At 43.8% G+C, this 17,759-nt stretch overlaps 1 protein-coding gene across 3 annotated transcripts in view; it reads right to left on the reverse strand.

The window, feature by feature from the left end:
- Window positions 1-17,759, reverse strand: part of nop14 (NOP14 nucleolar protein homolog (yeast)) — a 91,817-nt gene that overhangs the window by 54,910 nt on the left and 19,148 nt on the right. For all 3 annotated transcript variants that reach the window (XM_063049535.1, XM_063049536.1, XM_063049533.1), the window contains exons 10-12: window positions 15,591-15,721; window positions 5,706-5,791; window positions 911-1,046 (exon numbers count right to left, since the gene is read on the reverse strand). In XM_063049535.1, the coding sequence (XP_062905605.1) occupies window positions 911-1,046; window positions 5,706-5,791; window positions 15,591-15,721 (353 nt within the window). The remainder of the gene's footprint in view (window positions 1-910; window positions 1,047-5,705; window positions 5,792-15,590; window positions 15,722-17,759) is intronic.

Raw genomic sequence — 17,759 nt, forward strand, 5'->3', positions numbered from 1 at the left:
GAGGAGGCTTGAATGACAAGAGACTTTTTGGGATATGGGTAGAAACTAGGTAAAGGTAACAGCAGGTCACTGTTCCCAAAAGGTGCCTGTGTTTGACTGGTCTCTCTCTCCCTCTCACTCAATGCTGCCTGAGTCCTGGGTAAGGTTTAATTGACGCGGTTTGTGGATTGGACACTGTAGTTCATGTTATGATGCATTTCTGGTTACTCCTTTTTGCATTGCTATTTTGTGCGATTTTGATCTGAACGGACTGGAACTGTAGCCAGCAGTCAATGAACAGTGCTAAATTGAACTGAACTGAAGTAAACTGAACAGTCAGATTGTTTCAATGACTTTCTGGTTTGACGTTTTATATTCTGTGTTTTTTTACTCATCTTTTTGCCATTTGCGTGACCTGTTATAGAACATAGAAAATCTACAGCACACTACAGGCCCTTTGGCCCACAATGTTGTGCTGACCATGAAGCTTTTGAAGATACTCCAGAACCTTTTTATTTCTAAAGCTTCATGTCTTTTTAATGTGTTGAATGTTTGCTGTTTTCTGTAAACGGGTTTGTGACTGTCTGTGGGAAGATGAATCTCAGGGTTGTATACTGCAAACATAACTTCATACTTTGACTTTGACGAATAAAGAGGTGCCATCAATATAGAAGGCAACACAACATGAACTCATGCAAGAACCAGTTGGTGCGATGGGTGAACTCCAAATTAGATTAGTCAATAGTCCAGATGAAGGGTCTTGGCCTGAAATGCCAATTGTCCATTTCCCCCTACAAGTACTGCCTGACCTACAGAGTTCTTTTGGTTGTTTTCTTACTCTGTGTTCCCCTGTCTAATACTTGGTTAGTAAAGGCCCTGGACATACATATTCAGGATGAGCATTCAAACAGGTGCAGCCAACCCTACTTACCTTGTCCAATTTCGGAAACCAAGCCCGACCTTTAGCTCGCAGCTGATCCTCTAGTTCCTGCATACTTTGCCTCAGGGTAGACTGAGCTAAACTGCATGCAGCTTCAGGGAACATCTGGGATAGATCATACAACTGGCTACAAAAAAAGTACAGTGCAAATTGATTTACAGCGGTTACATGTAATGCCATATAGCTTATCTTGCATTCCATTTGTAAAATACATTCATTACAACATTAATTTAGGCAGTAAAAGGAAGACAGTAACAGAATGCAGAATAAAGTGTTACAATTACAGAGAAAGTGTAGTTACACAATAAAGTGCAAGGCCATAATGAAGTAGACTGTGAGGTCAAGAGCCTACGGGAACAGTGGGATAGAACTGTTCTTGAGCTTGGTGGTACGTCCTTTCATATCTCGGTCGATAGGAGAGGGGAGATCCAAATTGTCTGGGGTGGGTGGGGTCTTTGATTATGCCGGCTGCTTTACCAAGGCAGAGAGAACTTTAGAGTCCACAGTGGGGAGACTTATAGTAGTGACCACCGGTCAGTGCAGCGTACAGTATTGACCAGAAATATCTCAAGATGTGACATTTAGTGATCTTCCACCTCCTTGGTGCAGACAGAGCCCATGAAGGGGAGGCTGATTTCCATGATGTGCTGAACAACTCTCTGCAGTTTCTTACAGTCACAGGCAGAGCAGTTGCCATACTAAGCCATGGTGCATCCAGACAGGATGCTTTAATGATGCATCAATAAAAATTGGTGAGGGTTGGACGTGCCAGATTTCTTTAGGCTCCCATGGAAGCAGAGATGCTGGTGAGTGTTTCTCAGTCATGATGTCTACGTGACTGGACCAGGACAGGCTATTGGTGATGTTTATTAAAACAACATGAACACAGCAAGTATATTGAGAGCAAGGGGTTGACGAGGGAAAGAGTAAGGCCTATTAGGGACCAAAGTGTGATCTGTACGGAGTGCTAGGGGACCTGGGTCATGTGCGCCGTGTCGCATGACGTGGGCCATCAAAGTCTCATAACTATGAATGTACTTGGCAGATTTTCTCCAGGGGTGGTTCACCATTGCCTTTATAGGATGGGTGACCCCAGCCTTATCAATACTCTTCAGAGGTTGCCTGCCTGGCGTCTGTAGTCACATAAACATCCACCACCTGCTCCCAAGGCTTCACGTGACCCTGATTGGGGGCCTAAGCAGGTGCCACACCTTGCCCTAGGGTGACCTGCAAACTAGAGGAGTGAAGGAGTGCCTTTCGCCTCCTTTGGTAGAGACTTATCTCCACCCTGCCACCCACATGTGTACTTACTGAGGAGAACAACACTGCAATTGCAGATTCTAGGATGGAGGGGAACAGGGATATTCGACAGCATGCTTTCATTTCAATGGGGTTGAGAGGGATACTTAATCAGCAATAGTTGAATGGCAGAGCAGACCCAATGGACCGAACAGCAGAGTAGACTTGATGGGCCCAGTGGCCTAATTCCACCCCTAGTTTATTATGGTTTTAAAAAGGAAAGCACCACTCCGTTGCTTTGCCCTTATTGCTGTATTTATTATGATCACGTACTGGATATCTTTTACTCTGCGGGCTTCACACGAGCATGGAATTACAGTGCACCCTGATGTATAGGACAATAAATTCACCTGAATCGATGCCTTAGCAGGCATAATGGTGGACAGACCAACAGTGTTCATTCAGAGATGCATCACAGAATGGCAATGGGAGGTCATGGAAGAGATTGCTAGAGCCCATCTTTAAATCTATGCTGGCCACTGGGGTGGTGCCAGGTGACTGGATGGCATCTCACTTCAAAAAAGGGCAGCAGGCTTGAGATAGGTAATTATAGACGTGAGTCTAACGCTCGTGGTAGGGAAACGATTGGAGCAGGAATAATGCACACTTGAAAAGGCAGAGGTTAGTATGGGATAGTTAACAAAGTTTTGCGGGTGGGAGATCCTACATGACTGATCTCATCTGTACAGTTTGACTGAGGTTTTTTTTTTGAATATTGACGAGAGCAGTATGTGGTTAATAACATCTCAAGCCCGGCTGCGGAAGGAAGAGGGTTGGGGTTGGGGTGAGCAACCACACTCCATAAAAAACCCAAAGCTACAGAAACGCCAGCAGAAGCTCCAAAGAGCTCATCCCTGGAAAAGGAAGGACCTTCGCCTAGAAGACATATGAAGTCGGGTGGTGAAAGTGGAAGCCAGGGTCCAGTCAACCTTCGGCCCAGGACAGGGGACTCTGGCTAGCAGCTGTCGGCAGCCTATGCCCCAGTAGGGAGAATGGGCTTAAGATGAAATGTGTGATTAGTGTTGTTTATGCGGACATTAGTAAGAAATTTGACAAAGTCCCTCATGCGAGGCTGGTTCAAAAGGTTAGAGCTCACGGGGTCAAAAGCAAATGGAATTCAAAGTTGGCTTGTTATTAGCAGACAAGGGGTAATTTTTGTGCAGGGTTGGTTGCTTTTCTGTTCGGAAGTCTGTTACCAGTGATGTATCCCAGGGATTACTGCTGGAACAGCTGTTGCTTATGATTAGTAAATTTTAAAGATTAAAGAGATTGGCTTTATTTGTCACATGTACACACAGTGAAATGCACGATTTGTATACATGACCAACACATCCAATGATGTGCTGGGGGCAGGCAGCAAGTATCGGCTGCTTCTGGCACCAACATAACATGGCCACAACTTACTAACCCTAACCTGTATGTCTTTGGGATGTGATTCTGGCTGTGCTGGGTGACTGGAAAATTGCAAATGTAACTCTGCTATTTAAGAAGGGTGGGAGACAGCAGCAAGGAAACTATAGACCTGTTAGCCTGACATCAGTGGTTGGGAAGTTGTTGGAATCGATTGTTAGGGGTGAGATTACGGAGGCATTTGATAAGATAGGCCAAAGCCAGCATGGTTTCCTGAAAGGAAAATCCTGCCTAACCTATTGCAATCTTTTGAGGAAATTACAAGCAGGGTACACAAAGGAGATGCAGTAGATGTGGTGTTCTTGGATTTATAGAAGGCCTTTGACGAGATACGGCACGAGTCTGCTTAGCAAGATAAGAGCCCATGGAATTACAGAGGAGTTACTAGCATGGGTGGAGCATTGGCTGATCGGCAGAAAACAGAGAGTGGGAATAAAGGAATCCTATTTTGGCTGGGTGCCAGTTACCAGTGGAGTTCCACAGGGGTCGGTGCTGGGACCACTGCTTTTTACGATGTATGTCAGTGATTTGGACTGGGGATTAATGGATTTGTAGCTAAATTTGCCAATGATACAAAGATAAGTGGTGGAGCAGGTAGTGTTGAGGAAACAGAGAGCCTGCAGAGTGACTTAGATATTTTAGGGAAATGGGCAAAGAAGTGGCAAATGAAATACAATGTTGGAAAGTGTATGGTCACTTTGGTGGAAGAAATAAATGGGCAGTCTATTATTTAGATGGGGAAGGAATTCAAAATACAGAGGTGCAAAGGGACTTAGGAGTCCTCGTGCAGGATACCCAAAACATTAACCTCCAGGTTGATCTGGCGGTGAATAAGGTGAATGCAATGTTGGCATTCATTTCTAGTGGTATAGAATATAAGAGCAGGGACGTGATGTTGAGGCTCCATAAGGCACTCGTGAGACCACACTTGGGAGTATTGTGTGCAGTTTTGGGCTCCTTATTTTAGAAAGGACATACTGAAATGGAAAGGGTTCAGAAAAGATTCACCAGAATGATTCCAGAAATGAAAGGGTTACCGTATGAGGAACGTCTGGCAGCTCTTAGGCTGTATTCCCTGGAGTTCAGGAGAATGGAGGTGGCGGGGGGGGGGGGGGGGAATCCCATTGAAACATTCTGAATGTCAAAAGGCCTGAGCAGATTAGATATGGCAAAGTTATTTCCCATGGTAGGGGAGTCCAGGACAAGAGGGCACAACTTCAGGATTGAAGGACGTCCATTTGGAACAGAGATGCGGAGAAATTACTGTAATCAGAGGGTGGTAAATCTGTGGAATTTGTTGCCACGAGCGGCTGTGAAAGCCAAGTCATTGGGTGAATTTAAGGCAGAGATAGATAGGTTCTTGATTAGCTAGGGCATCAAAGGGTATGGGGAGAAGTTAGGGGAGTGGGAATGACTGGAAGAATTGGGTCAGCCCATTATTGAAAGGCAGAGCAGACTTGATGGGTCAAAAGGCCTACTTCTGCTCCTATATCTTATGGTCTTATGGAAAGGAAACCAAAGCACCCAGAGGAAGCCCATGCGGCCATGGGGAAAACATACAAATTCCCTGCAGAACCCCAATCTTACAGTTGATAGTTACTCTAACCCAGGGCTTCCCCACCTGGGGCCCACTGACCCCTTGCTTAATGGTATTATTCCACGGTTGGGAACCCATACTCTAACCTTAATGCGACTGTGCCATGCTGTAAATTCGCAGATGACATGAAAATTAATTGTAGTGTTGATATTGAGGAGGATAATATGGTTACATTATTGATTAGCTGGAAAACTGGGCAGATGGATTTAGATACCGGTATGTGATGTATTTTGGAAGGTCCATTAAGAGTTGTACATAAACCATTAATGGTGGTGCTCTAAAGACTATTTAAGGAAAAGAGAGGCCTTGGTGGTATGGTGGTGTAGTGGTTATCACAACACTTTTACAGCAATCAGTATCAGCAATGCATTCAAGGCTATCTGAGATTAGGAAGCTCTCTATTTCAATAAGCAGACTGCACACACACACACACACCATTGAGGAAGCACTAAAATGCTCTAAGGGTTGTCTTGTACTTACGGCACCATCCCATCAATTACTTTCAGTTCACCTGGCTGCCTGGTTGCCAGCTCTCCAACATAACCCCACAGGAAACTGAAGAAATTCTGTAAACATATTAAGAGTTACATCAAGACAGATGAAGCAACACAATTCTACAGCAAAGATCATTGCATCTTGCTGAGACCCACTCTCCACACAGCCTTACCAATTGATTTTCATGACATTCACTTCCTATGATAAATAATTTCATTGCAGCAGTTACCTCAAGAAAATTGCTCCTAAACTTTCTCCTCAATCTCTTGATATTTTTAAGTTGATGTAGTTCATTTCAGTGTTAGCAAAATATTTATATCTTCCAGCTTGGTCTTCACTCATTGAAGTGTAGAAGAATGAGGGGTGACCTTATAGGGGTTTATAAAATTGCAAGGGACATAGGTAAAGTGGATGGTAAAAGTCACTGGGTATAGTAGAAGCGGATGTTGGGTATGTTCTTGATTAGTAAGGACATCAAAGATTACAGAGAAAAGGCAGATATACAAGGGGTATTTAAGAAACTCTTAGATAGAATTCTAAGAATTTTTAATAGGAGTTTTTCTTAGATGTTCTATGGCCTCTAGTTTCATACTCCTCTACCTTGGGAAAATGACCGTGATTATCTAACTCCCCATAATTCTACAAAGTCACCAATCCCACCCCCCCCCCCCAGACTTCTTCAATCAGGGAAAAGTCTCAGCCTATCCAATCTCTCTTTGTATCTCAAGCCCTCCAGTCTGGTGAACGTCCTTGTCAAACTTTTCTGCACACTCTCTACCTAATAATTTCAGTCATTCACTCTCTCTCTCTCTCATGCACCTGATTGAAACAAAAATTAAGCCCACACTTACAATGGGGTTCCCAACAACAACCTTTATCACTTCATACTTTCCAAAATTGTAAGTTCTTGCTGAAGGAACCTGCAGCATAGAACAGTAGCCACATCCCTGGTCAACACACTCCAGAATAATAGTCACCGTGTGAAGTGCTTTAAGGAGGGACCGAGAATTTTCTCACTCCAAAATGATAGTCACAGGATGAAATGTTTTAAGGAAGGTACAGAGAATTTTCACAACTGTGCAGGCAGATAAATTGCACCAGCAGTTTTACAATGTGAAATGCATTTTTCACAATAATTTCTTGCAAATAATCACAGATGGCTTTGTGCACAATAAAGTTTAAAATTTATATATTACTGCAACTTTAATAGAGCATTGAAGTGCGTATTTTAACAAGCCCTGCTCAAACAGCAATGTAACATGAAAATGTATTATGTAATTCTGCTACGAATGAGCCTTTGTGTACATACACTACACTAAAGTAACAATTAATGTTTACATACTTATTTGATGGGATCTGAATACTGCTAGCAAGGTCAGCTTTTGGACACAGAATTGCAGTGCACAGCAAGGAGATATTTGGCCCATTACATCTCTGCTGACCATTGTACTTCACGGTAATACCAAAGGAATTAGATTCATAGCCTTGTGTGCCCTGTCTATTCAAGTGTCTGTCCAGCTTCCTCTTAAATGTTGTGATATTATCTGCCTCCACCATCTCCTCAAGCAACTTGTTTCTGATATCAACAACACTCTGTGTGGGGAAAACCTTCCCCTCAACACCTTCCCCCGTATTTATATTGTCTCTCCCAAATGGATGACGGAAATGAGTAGTGAATCGGTTTCCTGAATTGCTGTGGTCCAACACTGAGCATAGAACAGTACAGCACAGTCCAGGATCTTCAGCCCACAATGCTGTGCTAACCCTTCAATCTATTCCAAAATCAACCTATACCTTCCCTCCCACATAGCCCTCCATTGTTGAGGAGGTGATAGACATGAGCTACAAGGAGGTAGTCATCCCTGGCTTGCAGGAGACAGGTAACTGGGTGACTGACAGGAAAAGGAGGAGAAATGCAGAGCCAGTGAAGAGTACACCTGTGACCGTTCCCCTCAATAATAAGCATACAACTTTAGATACCTTTGAGGGGGTGACCTACCCGGGGGAGTCACAATGACCCAGTCTGGTGCTCTGGCTCAGAAGAGAAGCAAACAGAACTGATAGGAGATTCCTTAGTCAGAGGAACAGATGAGGTTCTGTGGGCGCGATAGACACATCCAGATGATATGTTGCCTCCTTAGTGCCAGGATCAGATCGGGTCCATGGCATTCTCAAGTGCGAGGGTGAGCAGCCAGTAGTCTTGATGCATACTGGCACCAATGACATAGGTAGACAAGATCAGGAGGTCTTGAAGAAAGATTTTGGGGAGCTAGGTAGAAAGCTGAGAAACAGGACCTCCAGGGTAGTAAACTCTGGATTGCTGCCTCCGCCACGTGCCAGTGAGGGTAAGAAGAGAATGATTTGGCAGGTGAACGTGTGGCTGAGGAACTGGTGCAGGGGGCAGGGATTCAGATTTACAGATCATTGAGATCTCTTCTGGGGAAGGTATGACCTGTACAAAAGGTTGGGTTACACCTGAACCTGACGGGTATCAATATATTTGTGGGCAGATTGGCTAGCGTTGTTTGGGTGGGTTTAAAGTAATTTGCAGGGGGACGGAAACAGGAGTAATAATGCAAAAGATGAGGTAGTTGGTTTACAAACACAGGCAATGTGTAGTGAGACCTCTAGCAAGGAGAGGCTGATGATCGGGCAAAACCGCAGTCAACAGGATGAGTTGCAGTAAAAGACGGACAAAATCGAAAAGTGTGAATACAGGACTGAAGTTGTTGTGTTTGAATGTGCACGGTATACGGAATAAAGTAGATGAACTATAGTGCAGTTACAGATTGGTATGTATGATATCGTAGGCATCACTGAATCATGGCTGAAAAGATTACAACTGAGAGCTTAACATCCAAGGATACACATTGCATCAAAAGGACAGGCAAGAAGGCAAAGGGGATGGTGTTGCTTTGCTGGTAAAAGAAATGAAATAAAATCATTAGAAAGAGGTGACATAGGGTTGGAAGGTGTTGAATCATTGTGCATAGAGCTAAGGAATTGCAAGGGTAAAAAGACCCTGATGGGCATTATATACAGACCCCAAACAGCAGTAAAGATGTGGTCTATAGATTAAAGGGAGATAGAAAATGCATTCCAAAAGGGCAATGTTTCAATAGTTACGAGGGAATTTCAATATGCAGTTAGATTGGGAAAATCAGGTTGTTGCTGAATTCCAGTAGGGAAATTTCCAGAATGCCTATGAGATGCCTTTTTCGAGCAACTTGTGGTTCAGCCCACTAGGGAATCAGCTATTCTGGATTGGGTGTTATTCAATGATATATAATTAATTAGAGAGCTTAAGGTACAAGAATCCTTAGGGGAAAGAGATTATGATTGAATTCGCCCTGAATTTTGAGAAAGAGGAGCGAAAGTCAAATATATCAGTATTACAGTGGTTTAAAGGGAATTACAGAGGCAGGAGAGAGCAGTTGGCCTTAATTGATTGAAAAAGAACACTGGCAGGGATGATGGCAGAAAACCAATGGCTAGAATTTCTGGAAGCAATTTGGAAGGCACTGGATATATACATCCCAAAGAGGAAGAAGTATTCTAAAGGCAAGATGACACAACTGTGGTTAACAAGAGAAGTCAAAGCCAACATAAAAGCCAAAGAGGGAGCATGTAATAGAACAAAGATTGGTAGGAAGTTGGAGGATTGGGAAGCTTTCAAATTCCAACAGAAGGCAACTAAAATAGTCATTAAGAAGGTAACAATGGAATATGAAAGTAAGCTAGCCAATAATATTAAAGAGGATACCAACAGTTTCTTCAGATATATAAAGTGTAAAAGAGAGGTGAGAGTGGATATCGGACCTCTGGAAAATGATGCTGAAGAGGTAATAATGGGGGACAACAATAAGGCGGACAAACTGAATAAGTATTTTGCATCAGTATTCACTGTGGAAGACACGAGCAGTGTGGTGGAAGTTCCAGGTGTCAGGGGTCACGAAGTGTGTAAAGTTACCATAACTCGAGAGAAGGTTCTTGGGAAACTGAAAAGTCTGAAGGTAGGTAAGTACACTGCGGCTGAAGAGATTGTGGAGATATTAGTAATGATCTTTTAAGAATCACTAGATTCTGGAACGGTTCCGGAAGACTGGAAAATTGCAAACGTCACTTCACTCTTCAAGAAAGGAGAAAGGCAGGAGAAAGGAAACTATAAGCCAGTTAGTCCGACCTCAGTGGTTAGGAAGATGTTGGAGTCGATTATTATGGATGAGGTCTCAGGATACATAGACCACTACTACATCGACTCAGGCCTAGGGGGCCGGTGTCGGGCACGATGACGGACTCTCCACTTCTCCCTCATCAGTGTGTTCAGTTCATCTACATTAGCTGCGACCCTGTCTTCTAGGAGCGTGTTGACCATAGTCTTGGGAGGGCGCCCAGGGTTATTCCTCCCATGCTTAGGCTCCCATATGATGACTAGGCTGGCAGGAAGCTCGGGGTGGCGTAGACAGTGCCCCGCTAGTTGCAGTCTTCTCGCCTCGATTTTAGTGGTGAGCATCGGTAGGTCGTCATAGAGCTCGACGTTCGTCATGTACTGTTGGCAATTCACGTCAAGAGCCATCCGGAGCATTTGTACATAGAGGCACATGATAAAGTAGGCCGTGGTCAACATGGTTTCCTTAAGGGAAAATCTTGCCTGACAAATCTGTTGTTATTCTTTGAAGTAACAAGCAGGAAGGACAAAGGAGAATCAGTTGATGTAGTTTACTGAGATTTTCAGAAGGCCTTTGACAAGGTGCCACATGAGCTGCTTAACAAGCTACAAGCCCATTGAATTACAGGACAGATTTTAGCATGGTTAATGGAGTGGCTGACTGGCAGGAGGCAAAGAGTGGGAATAAAGGGAGACTTTTCTGACTGGCTGCCGGTGACTAGTGGTGTTTCACAGGGGTGTGTGTTGGGATCAGTTCTTTTATGTTCTATGTCAATGATTCGGATGATGGAATTGATGGCTTTGTAGCAAAGTTTGCAGACAATATGAAGACAGCTGGAGGGGCAGGTAGTTTTGTGGAAGTAGAGAGGCTACAGAAGGACTAACACAAATTAGAAGAATAGGCAAAGGAATGGTGGATGGAGTAATGTCGGGAAGTGTATGGTCATACATAAGAAATGAAAGGGTTGACTATTTTCTAAATGGAGAAAAAACACAAAAAACTGAGATGCAAAGGGTCTTGGGAGTTCTTGTGCAGGATTCCCTAAAGGTTAATTTGCAGGTTGAGTCTGTGGTGAGGAAGGCAAATGCAATGTTAGGATTCATTTCAAGTGAACGACTATATGAAGGCAAGGATGTAATGTTGAGACTTTGTAAAGCGCTGGTGAGGCTTCACATGGAATATTGTGAGTAGGTTTGGGCCCCTTATCTTAAAAAGGATGTGCTGAAACTGAAGGGTTCAAAGGAGATTCACAAAGGTGATTCCAGGATTAAAAGACTTGTCATATGAAGAGGTCTGGTAGCTCTGGACCTGTATTCACTCGAATTCAGAAGAATGAGGGATGACCTCATTGAAATCCATTGAATGGTGAAAGGCCTTGATAGTGTGGATGTGGAGAAGGTTGATTCCTATGGTGGGAAAGTCTAGAATCAGAAGGCACAGCCTCAGAATAGAGGGGCATCCTTTTAGAATGGAGATGAGGAGGAATTTCTTTAGCTAGAGTGTGGTGAATCCGTGGAAGTGTTTGTCACAGGCAGCTGTGAAGGCCAAGTATTTATGTACATTTAAGGCAGAGGTTTACAGATTCTTGATTGGTCAGGACATGAAAGAACCAAGCTTTCCTCTGGGGCCAAGGTACAAAATACAGTACATAAAGTCACACACAGCACATACAGACACACATTGCAACCTATGACAACCTTCTACACTATCCACACTACCATCAAACTTGTGGATTGGGGAGCCAATCAAGTTAGAGAAGACACTCCTCGGCTTTATGTGCAGACAGCTGAAGCACGGTCACCACTGGTATTGGGAGAATAAGAATGGGACCGTGCAAGCGGACAAGATCAGGGGAGATGTTTGAGGTAAGGAATTGATGACATCTTAGGTTGAAAACCTGCATTACGATTGAGAGGGGAGATGGCCAATATAAAGAGAAGAAAGGAACAAAGGAATAAAGGAACAGCAGTTATAATGGGTGACTTCAATCTACATGTAGATTGGGTGAACCAAATTGGTAAGGGTGCTGAGGAAGACGATTTCCTGGAATGTATGCAGGATGGTTTTTTGAACCAACATGTCGAGGAACCAACTAGAGAGCAGGCTATTCTAGACTGGGTATTGAGCAATGAGGAAGGGTTAATTAGCAATCTTGTTGTGAGAGGCCCCTTGGGTAAGAGTGACCATAATATGGTGGAATTCTTCATTAAGATGGAGAGTGACATAGTTAATTCAGAAACAAAGGTTCTGAACTTAAAGAAGGGTAACTTTGAAGGTATGAGACGTGAATTAGCTAAGATAGACTGGCAAATGACACTTAAAGGGTTGACGGTGGATATGCAATGGCAAGCATTTAAAGATCACATGGATGAACTACAACAATTGTTCATCCCAGTTTGGCAAAAGAATAAATCAAGGAAGGTAGTGCACCCGTGGCTGACAAGGGAAATTAGGGATAGTATCAATTCCAAAGAAGAAGCATACAAATTAGCCAGAAAAAGTGGCTCACCTGAGGACTGGGAGAAATTCAGAGTTCAGCAGAGGAGGACAAAGGGCTTAATTAGGAAGGGGGAAAAGATTATGAGAGAAAACTGGCAGGGAACATAAAAACTGACTGTAAAAGCTTTTATAGATATGTGAAAAGAAAAAGATTGGTTAAGACAAATGTAGGTCCCCTACAGACAGAAACAGGTGAATTGATTATGGGGAGCAAGGACATGGCAGACCAATTGAATAATTACTTTGGTTCTGTCTTCACTAAGGAGGACATAAATAATCTTCCAGAAATAGTAGGGGACAGAGGGTCCAGTGAGATGGAGGAACTGAGGGAAATACATGTTAGTAGGGAAGTGGTGTTAGGTAAATTGAAGGTATTAAAGGCAGATAAATCCCCAGGGCCAGATGGTCTACATCCCAGAGTGCTTAAGGAAGTAGCCCAAGAAATAGTGGATGCATTAGTGATAATTTTTCAAAACTCTTTAGATTCTGGACTAGTTCCTAAGGATTGGAGGGTGGCTAATGTAACCCCACTTTTTAAAAAAGGAGGGAGAGAGAAACCAGGGAATTATAGACCGGTTAGCCTAACATCAGTGGTGGGGAAACTGCTAGAGTCAGTTATCAAAGATGTGATAACAGCACATTTGGAAAGCGGTGAAATCATCGGACAAAGTCAGCATGGATTTGTGAAAGGAAAATCATGTCTGACGAATCTCATAGAATTTTTTGAGGATGTAACTAGTAGAGTGGATAGGGGAGAACCAGTGGATGTGGTATATTTGGATTTTCAAAAGGCTTTTGACAAGGTCCCACACAGGAGATTAGTGTGCAAACTTAAAGCACGTGGTATTGGGGGTAAGGTATTGATATGGATAGAGAATTGGTTGGCAGACAGGAAGCAAAGAGTGGGAATAAACGGGACCTTTTCAGAATGGCAGGCAGTGGCTAGTGGGGTACCACAAGGCTCAGTGCTGGGACCCCAATTGTTTACAATATATCTTAATGACTTGGATGAGGGAATTAAATGCAGCATCTCCAAGTTTGCGGATGACACGAAGCTGGGCGGCAGTGTTAGCTGTGAGGAGGATGCTAAGAGGATGTAGGGTGACTTGGATAGGTTAGGTGAGTGGGCAAATTCAAGGCAGATGCAATTTAATGTGGATAAATGTGAAGTTATCCACTTTGGTGGCAAAAACAGGAAAACAGATTATTATGTGAATGGTGGCCGATTAGGAAAAGGGGAGGTGCAATGAGACCTGGGTGTCATTATACACCAGTCATTGAAAGTGGGCATGCAGATACAGCAGGCGGTGAAAAAGGTGAATGGTATGCTGGCAATTATAGCAAGAAGATTCGAGTACAGGAGCAGGGAGGTACTACTGCAGTTGTACAAGGCCTGGGTGAGACCATACCTGGAGTATTGTGTGCAGTTTTGGTCCCCTAATCTGAGGAAAGACATCCTTGCCATAGAGGGAGTACAAAGAAGGTTCACCAGATCGATTCCTGGGATGGCAGGACTTTCATATGATGAAAGACTGGATGAACTAAGCTTATACTCGTTGGAATTTAGAAGATTGAGGGGGGGGATCTGATTGAAACGTATAAAATCCTAAAGGGATTGGACAGGCTAGATACAGGAAGATTGTTCCCGATGTTGGGGAAGTCCAGAACGAGGGGTCACAGTTTGAGGATAAAGGGGAAGCCTTTTAGGACCGAGATTAGGAAAAACTTCTTCACACAGAGAGTGGTGAATCTATGGAATTCTCTGCCACAGGAAACAGTTGAGGCCAGTTCATTGGCTATATTTAAGAGGGAGTTAGATATGGCCCTTGTGGCTACGGGGGTCAGGGGGTATGGAGGGAAGGCTGGTACAGGGTTCTGAGTTGGATGATCAGCCATGATCATACTGAATGGCGGTGTAGGCTCGAAGGGCCGAATGGCCTACTCCTGCACCTATTTTCTATGTTTCTATGTAAGAAGGAGAGTGGTGAAATAGAGTGTGAGGTGATTGGTGGATTAATGAAAGGTTAAAGCTGGTGGGCAGGTTGTGTCAGGTAGTGGAGGGGAGGGAAATAGTGATGGAGTTGGAGAGATGCAGGAAAACAAAGAGCAAGGGGAAAAAATAAGAGGATTACGGCGTGAGGTGCAGTGAGAGGAGTGGAAAGGTTTGGAGACAGGTTCTATAGGGAGATAAAGAGGAACAAAAAGGGTTACCAATACAGAGGCGATAAGGGGAACCAACACGAGAAAGGTGATGGCAGACGGAAGCAGAGCAAGATGGGGGTGTGGGAAGCCTGTAGCCCAACTGTGTGTGAAGTGGGTGGATGGAACCAGGAGGGAGAGGGGAACAAAGGTATGTGACTGACGGGGGTGGGATGCAGAGAAGAGGTAGAAAGAAATGGGAGGGCGGGAGATGGGGAGAGAGAGTACAGGCTGTTTGATAGCACAGTCGACCACTTAGCTAATGATGGAGTGTAGACGAAGACGAATACTGGCTTCTTACCTTTAATTTCCAGTCTTGATGAAGGGTCTTGACCCAAAATATCACCTGACCTGCTGAGTTCCTCCAGCATTTTGTGTGTTGTTATGTGATGTCAACATTGCCCACCCTCAAGAGCAGAGGAGTTAAGACAACACAGTTGCAGTGTGGAGTCAGGCCTACATTGTGTAGAGCTTTAGCTGTCTGATTGTGCTGAATAATACAAATTTAAAGACAAAGCGGTAATTTGAGAGGGAGGGGTTCTTACTGAAACCAATCGAATAGTGAAAGGCCTTGACAGGAGCAGAAATGGAGAGGATATTTCCTGTGGTGGGGATCTCAGACCAGGACCAGATGGCACAGCCTCAGTGCAGAGGGACATCAATTTACAACAGAGGTAAGGAGGAATTTCTATAGCCAAAGGGTGGTGAATCTGGAATTCATTACCACAAACAACTCTAGAGGCCAAGTCCTCGGGTGAATTTAAGTTGAACTCAGGGCAGCTTGCCTAGGGATATTCAATCCTCCCCCTTGTGGACAGTTCTTGATTAGTCAGGGTGTCAAAGATTACAGGGAGAAGTAGGAGAATGGGGTTGAGAGGGAAAATAAATCAGTCATAATTGAATTGTGGAGTAAACTCAATGGGCTGAAAGGCCTAACTGTGTTCCTCTGTTTTATGGTCTTTATGTTTTACTTCAAATTGGAGCATATACGAAAGAAGCCCACCTCTAACTTGGCTTTGTTTTCTGCTGCAACACTGGGGTGGTTGCACTTCCGAATGCGCTCCACAATCAGGCACTGCTTCTCTGCGTCCTGTCCTGTCAACAGGGACTTCAAATCTTCATATGATTTGGGGACTGTGAAAATAAAACCCATCAGATAAGGATCAGAAATGAAATTTGCCTCCTATGCCTTGTCTGTGCAAGGAGCAGCCTAGGAGAATGGACCTACAATTACTTAGTGGAGGCTCATAGAGAAACACAGCACAGAAATAGGCCCTTTGGCCCAACACGTCCATGCCAACCAAGATGTCCACCTAAGCTAGTGCTTTTTGCCCCTATATGACCTAATAAAGTGGCCACTGAGTTTATTTCTGTATGCTCGTGGTCTTCTGCTGCTGTAGCCTATCCACTTCAAGATTTGACATGATGTGCACTGAAAGATCTGCACACCACTGTTATAACACGTACTTACTTGAGTTACTGTCACCTTCCCGACAGCATGATCAGTCTGGCCATCCTCCTCTAACCTCTCTCATTAACAAGATGTTTTTGCCCACAGAACTGACACTCACTGGATGTTTTCTTTGTTTCTCACACCATTCTCTGTAAACTGTAGAGACTGTTGTGTGTAAAAACGCCAGATCAGCAGCTTCTGAGATACTCAAACCACTCCATCTGACACCAACAATCACTCCACAGTCAAAATGCTGGAGGAACTCAGCAGGACAGGCAGCATCTATGGAAAAGAGTACAGTTGACGTTTCAGGCCAAACGGTTTTGGCCTGAAACGTCAACTATACTCTTTTCCATAGATGCTGCCTAGCCTGCTGAGTTCCTCTAGCATTTTGCGTGTGTTGCTCTGATTACCAGCATCTGCAGGTTTTCTCGTTTGTGATTCCACAGTCAAAGTCACTTAGATCACATTTGTTCCTCATCCTGATGTTTGGTCTGAACAACAACTGAACCTTTTGGCCCTGTCTGAAAAGCTTTTATGGACTGAGTTGCTACCATGTGATTGGCTGATAAGATATTTGCATTCACAAGCAGGTGTACCTAATAAAGTGGCCACTGAGATAATATTCCTCTAAACTGCTACGATCCAATTGGGCCATTAAAAAATCATCTGGCTCTTTAATATCTGTCACAAAATATAGACCATCCTTGTCTGGTGAACCTAGAACCTAAGTGGTCTAGCAAGCCGATCACGTGAATTGATGACTAAGGGATGAGTAATAACTGCAGCTCTTGTCAGTGATACCAACATTTTGTGAATGAATTTAAGAACCACATACATGGCCCATGCTAATTCCTGCAGCACATGTATGTCACACCACCTCCAACAGGTCAGCCAGATCCAGTGTTGGAAAGTATGGATAGTTCAGAGAAAGACATTCACAGCCACTCCTACTAACTCACAGGCCGATCCCCAATGACCCAAGTGTTTATGGATGGTATTGGGAGACCTTGGGGTTGCTGTGGAGGGACTATCTCAGGCCTCAATCCAAACAGCCCCAAAAATCATGAACAGAACTTAAAAACATAAAAAATAGGAACAGGAGTAGACCATCTGGCCATCGATATTAGAATTATAAAGTCTCACAGCATAGTTGACTATGGTTAAGTCGACTATCATGTACGAATCCCATTTACCAGCACTAATTCTGTATCATAAGAAATAGCAGCAGAAGTCGGCTATCTGGCCCATCAAACCTGCTCCACCATTCAGTAAAATCATGGTTGATCCAGCCATGGGCTCAGCTCCACCTACCTGCATTTTCCCCATAACCATTAATACCACTATTATGTAAAAATCCATCTCAATGTGTCTTAAAATTGTTTAATGAGGTAATTGCTACTGCTTCCTCTGGAAGAGAATTCCACAGATTCGCTACTCTCTGGCAAAAGCAGTTTCTCCTCATTTCCACCCTAAATCTATCGCCCCAAATCTTGAGGCTATGTCCCCTCATTCTCATTTCACTTACCAGTGGAAACAACTTTCCTGCCTCTGTCTTATCCATCCCTTTCATAATTTTACAGAGTTCTATAACATCCCCCCACAATCCCTTCTGAATTCCAATGAGTCCCAGGCGACTCAAGCTCTCCTTACAAGCTAACCCTCTCATCTTCAGAATCCACCTGGTGAACCTCTTCTGCACTGCCTCCCAAAATCCAG

This window comes from Mobula hypostoma, chromosome 5 (genome assembly GCF_963921235.1).
Source record: "Mobula hypostoma chromosome 5, sMobHyp1.1, whole genome shotgun sequence".
NCBI lineage: Eukaryota > Metazoa > Chordata > Chondrichthyes > Myliobatiformes > Myliobatidae > Mobula > Mobula hypostoma.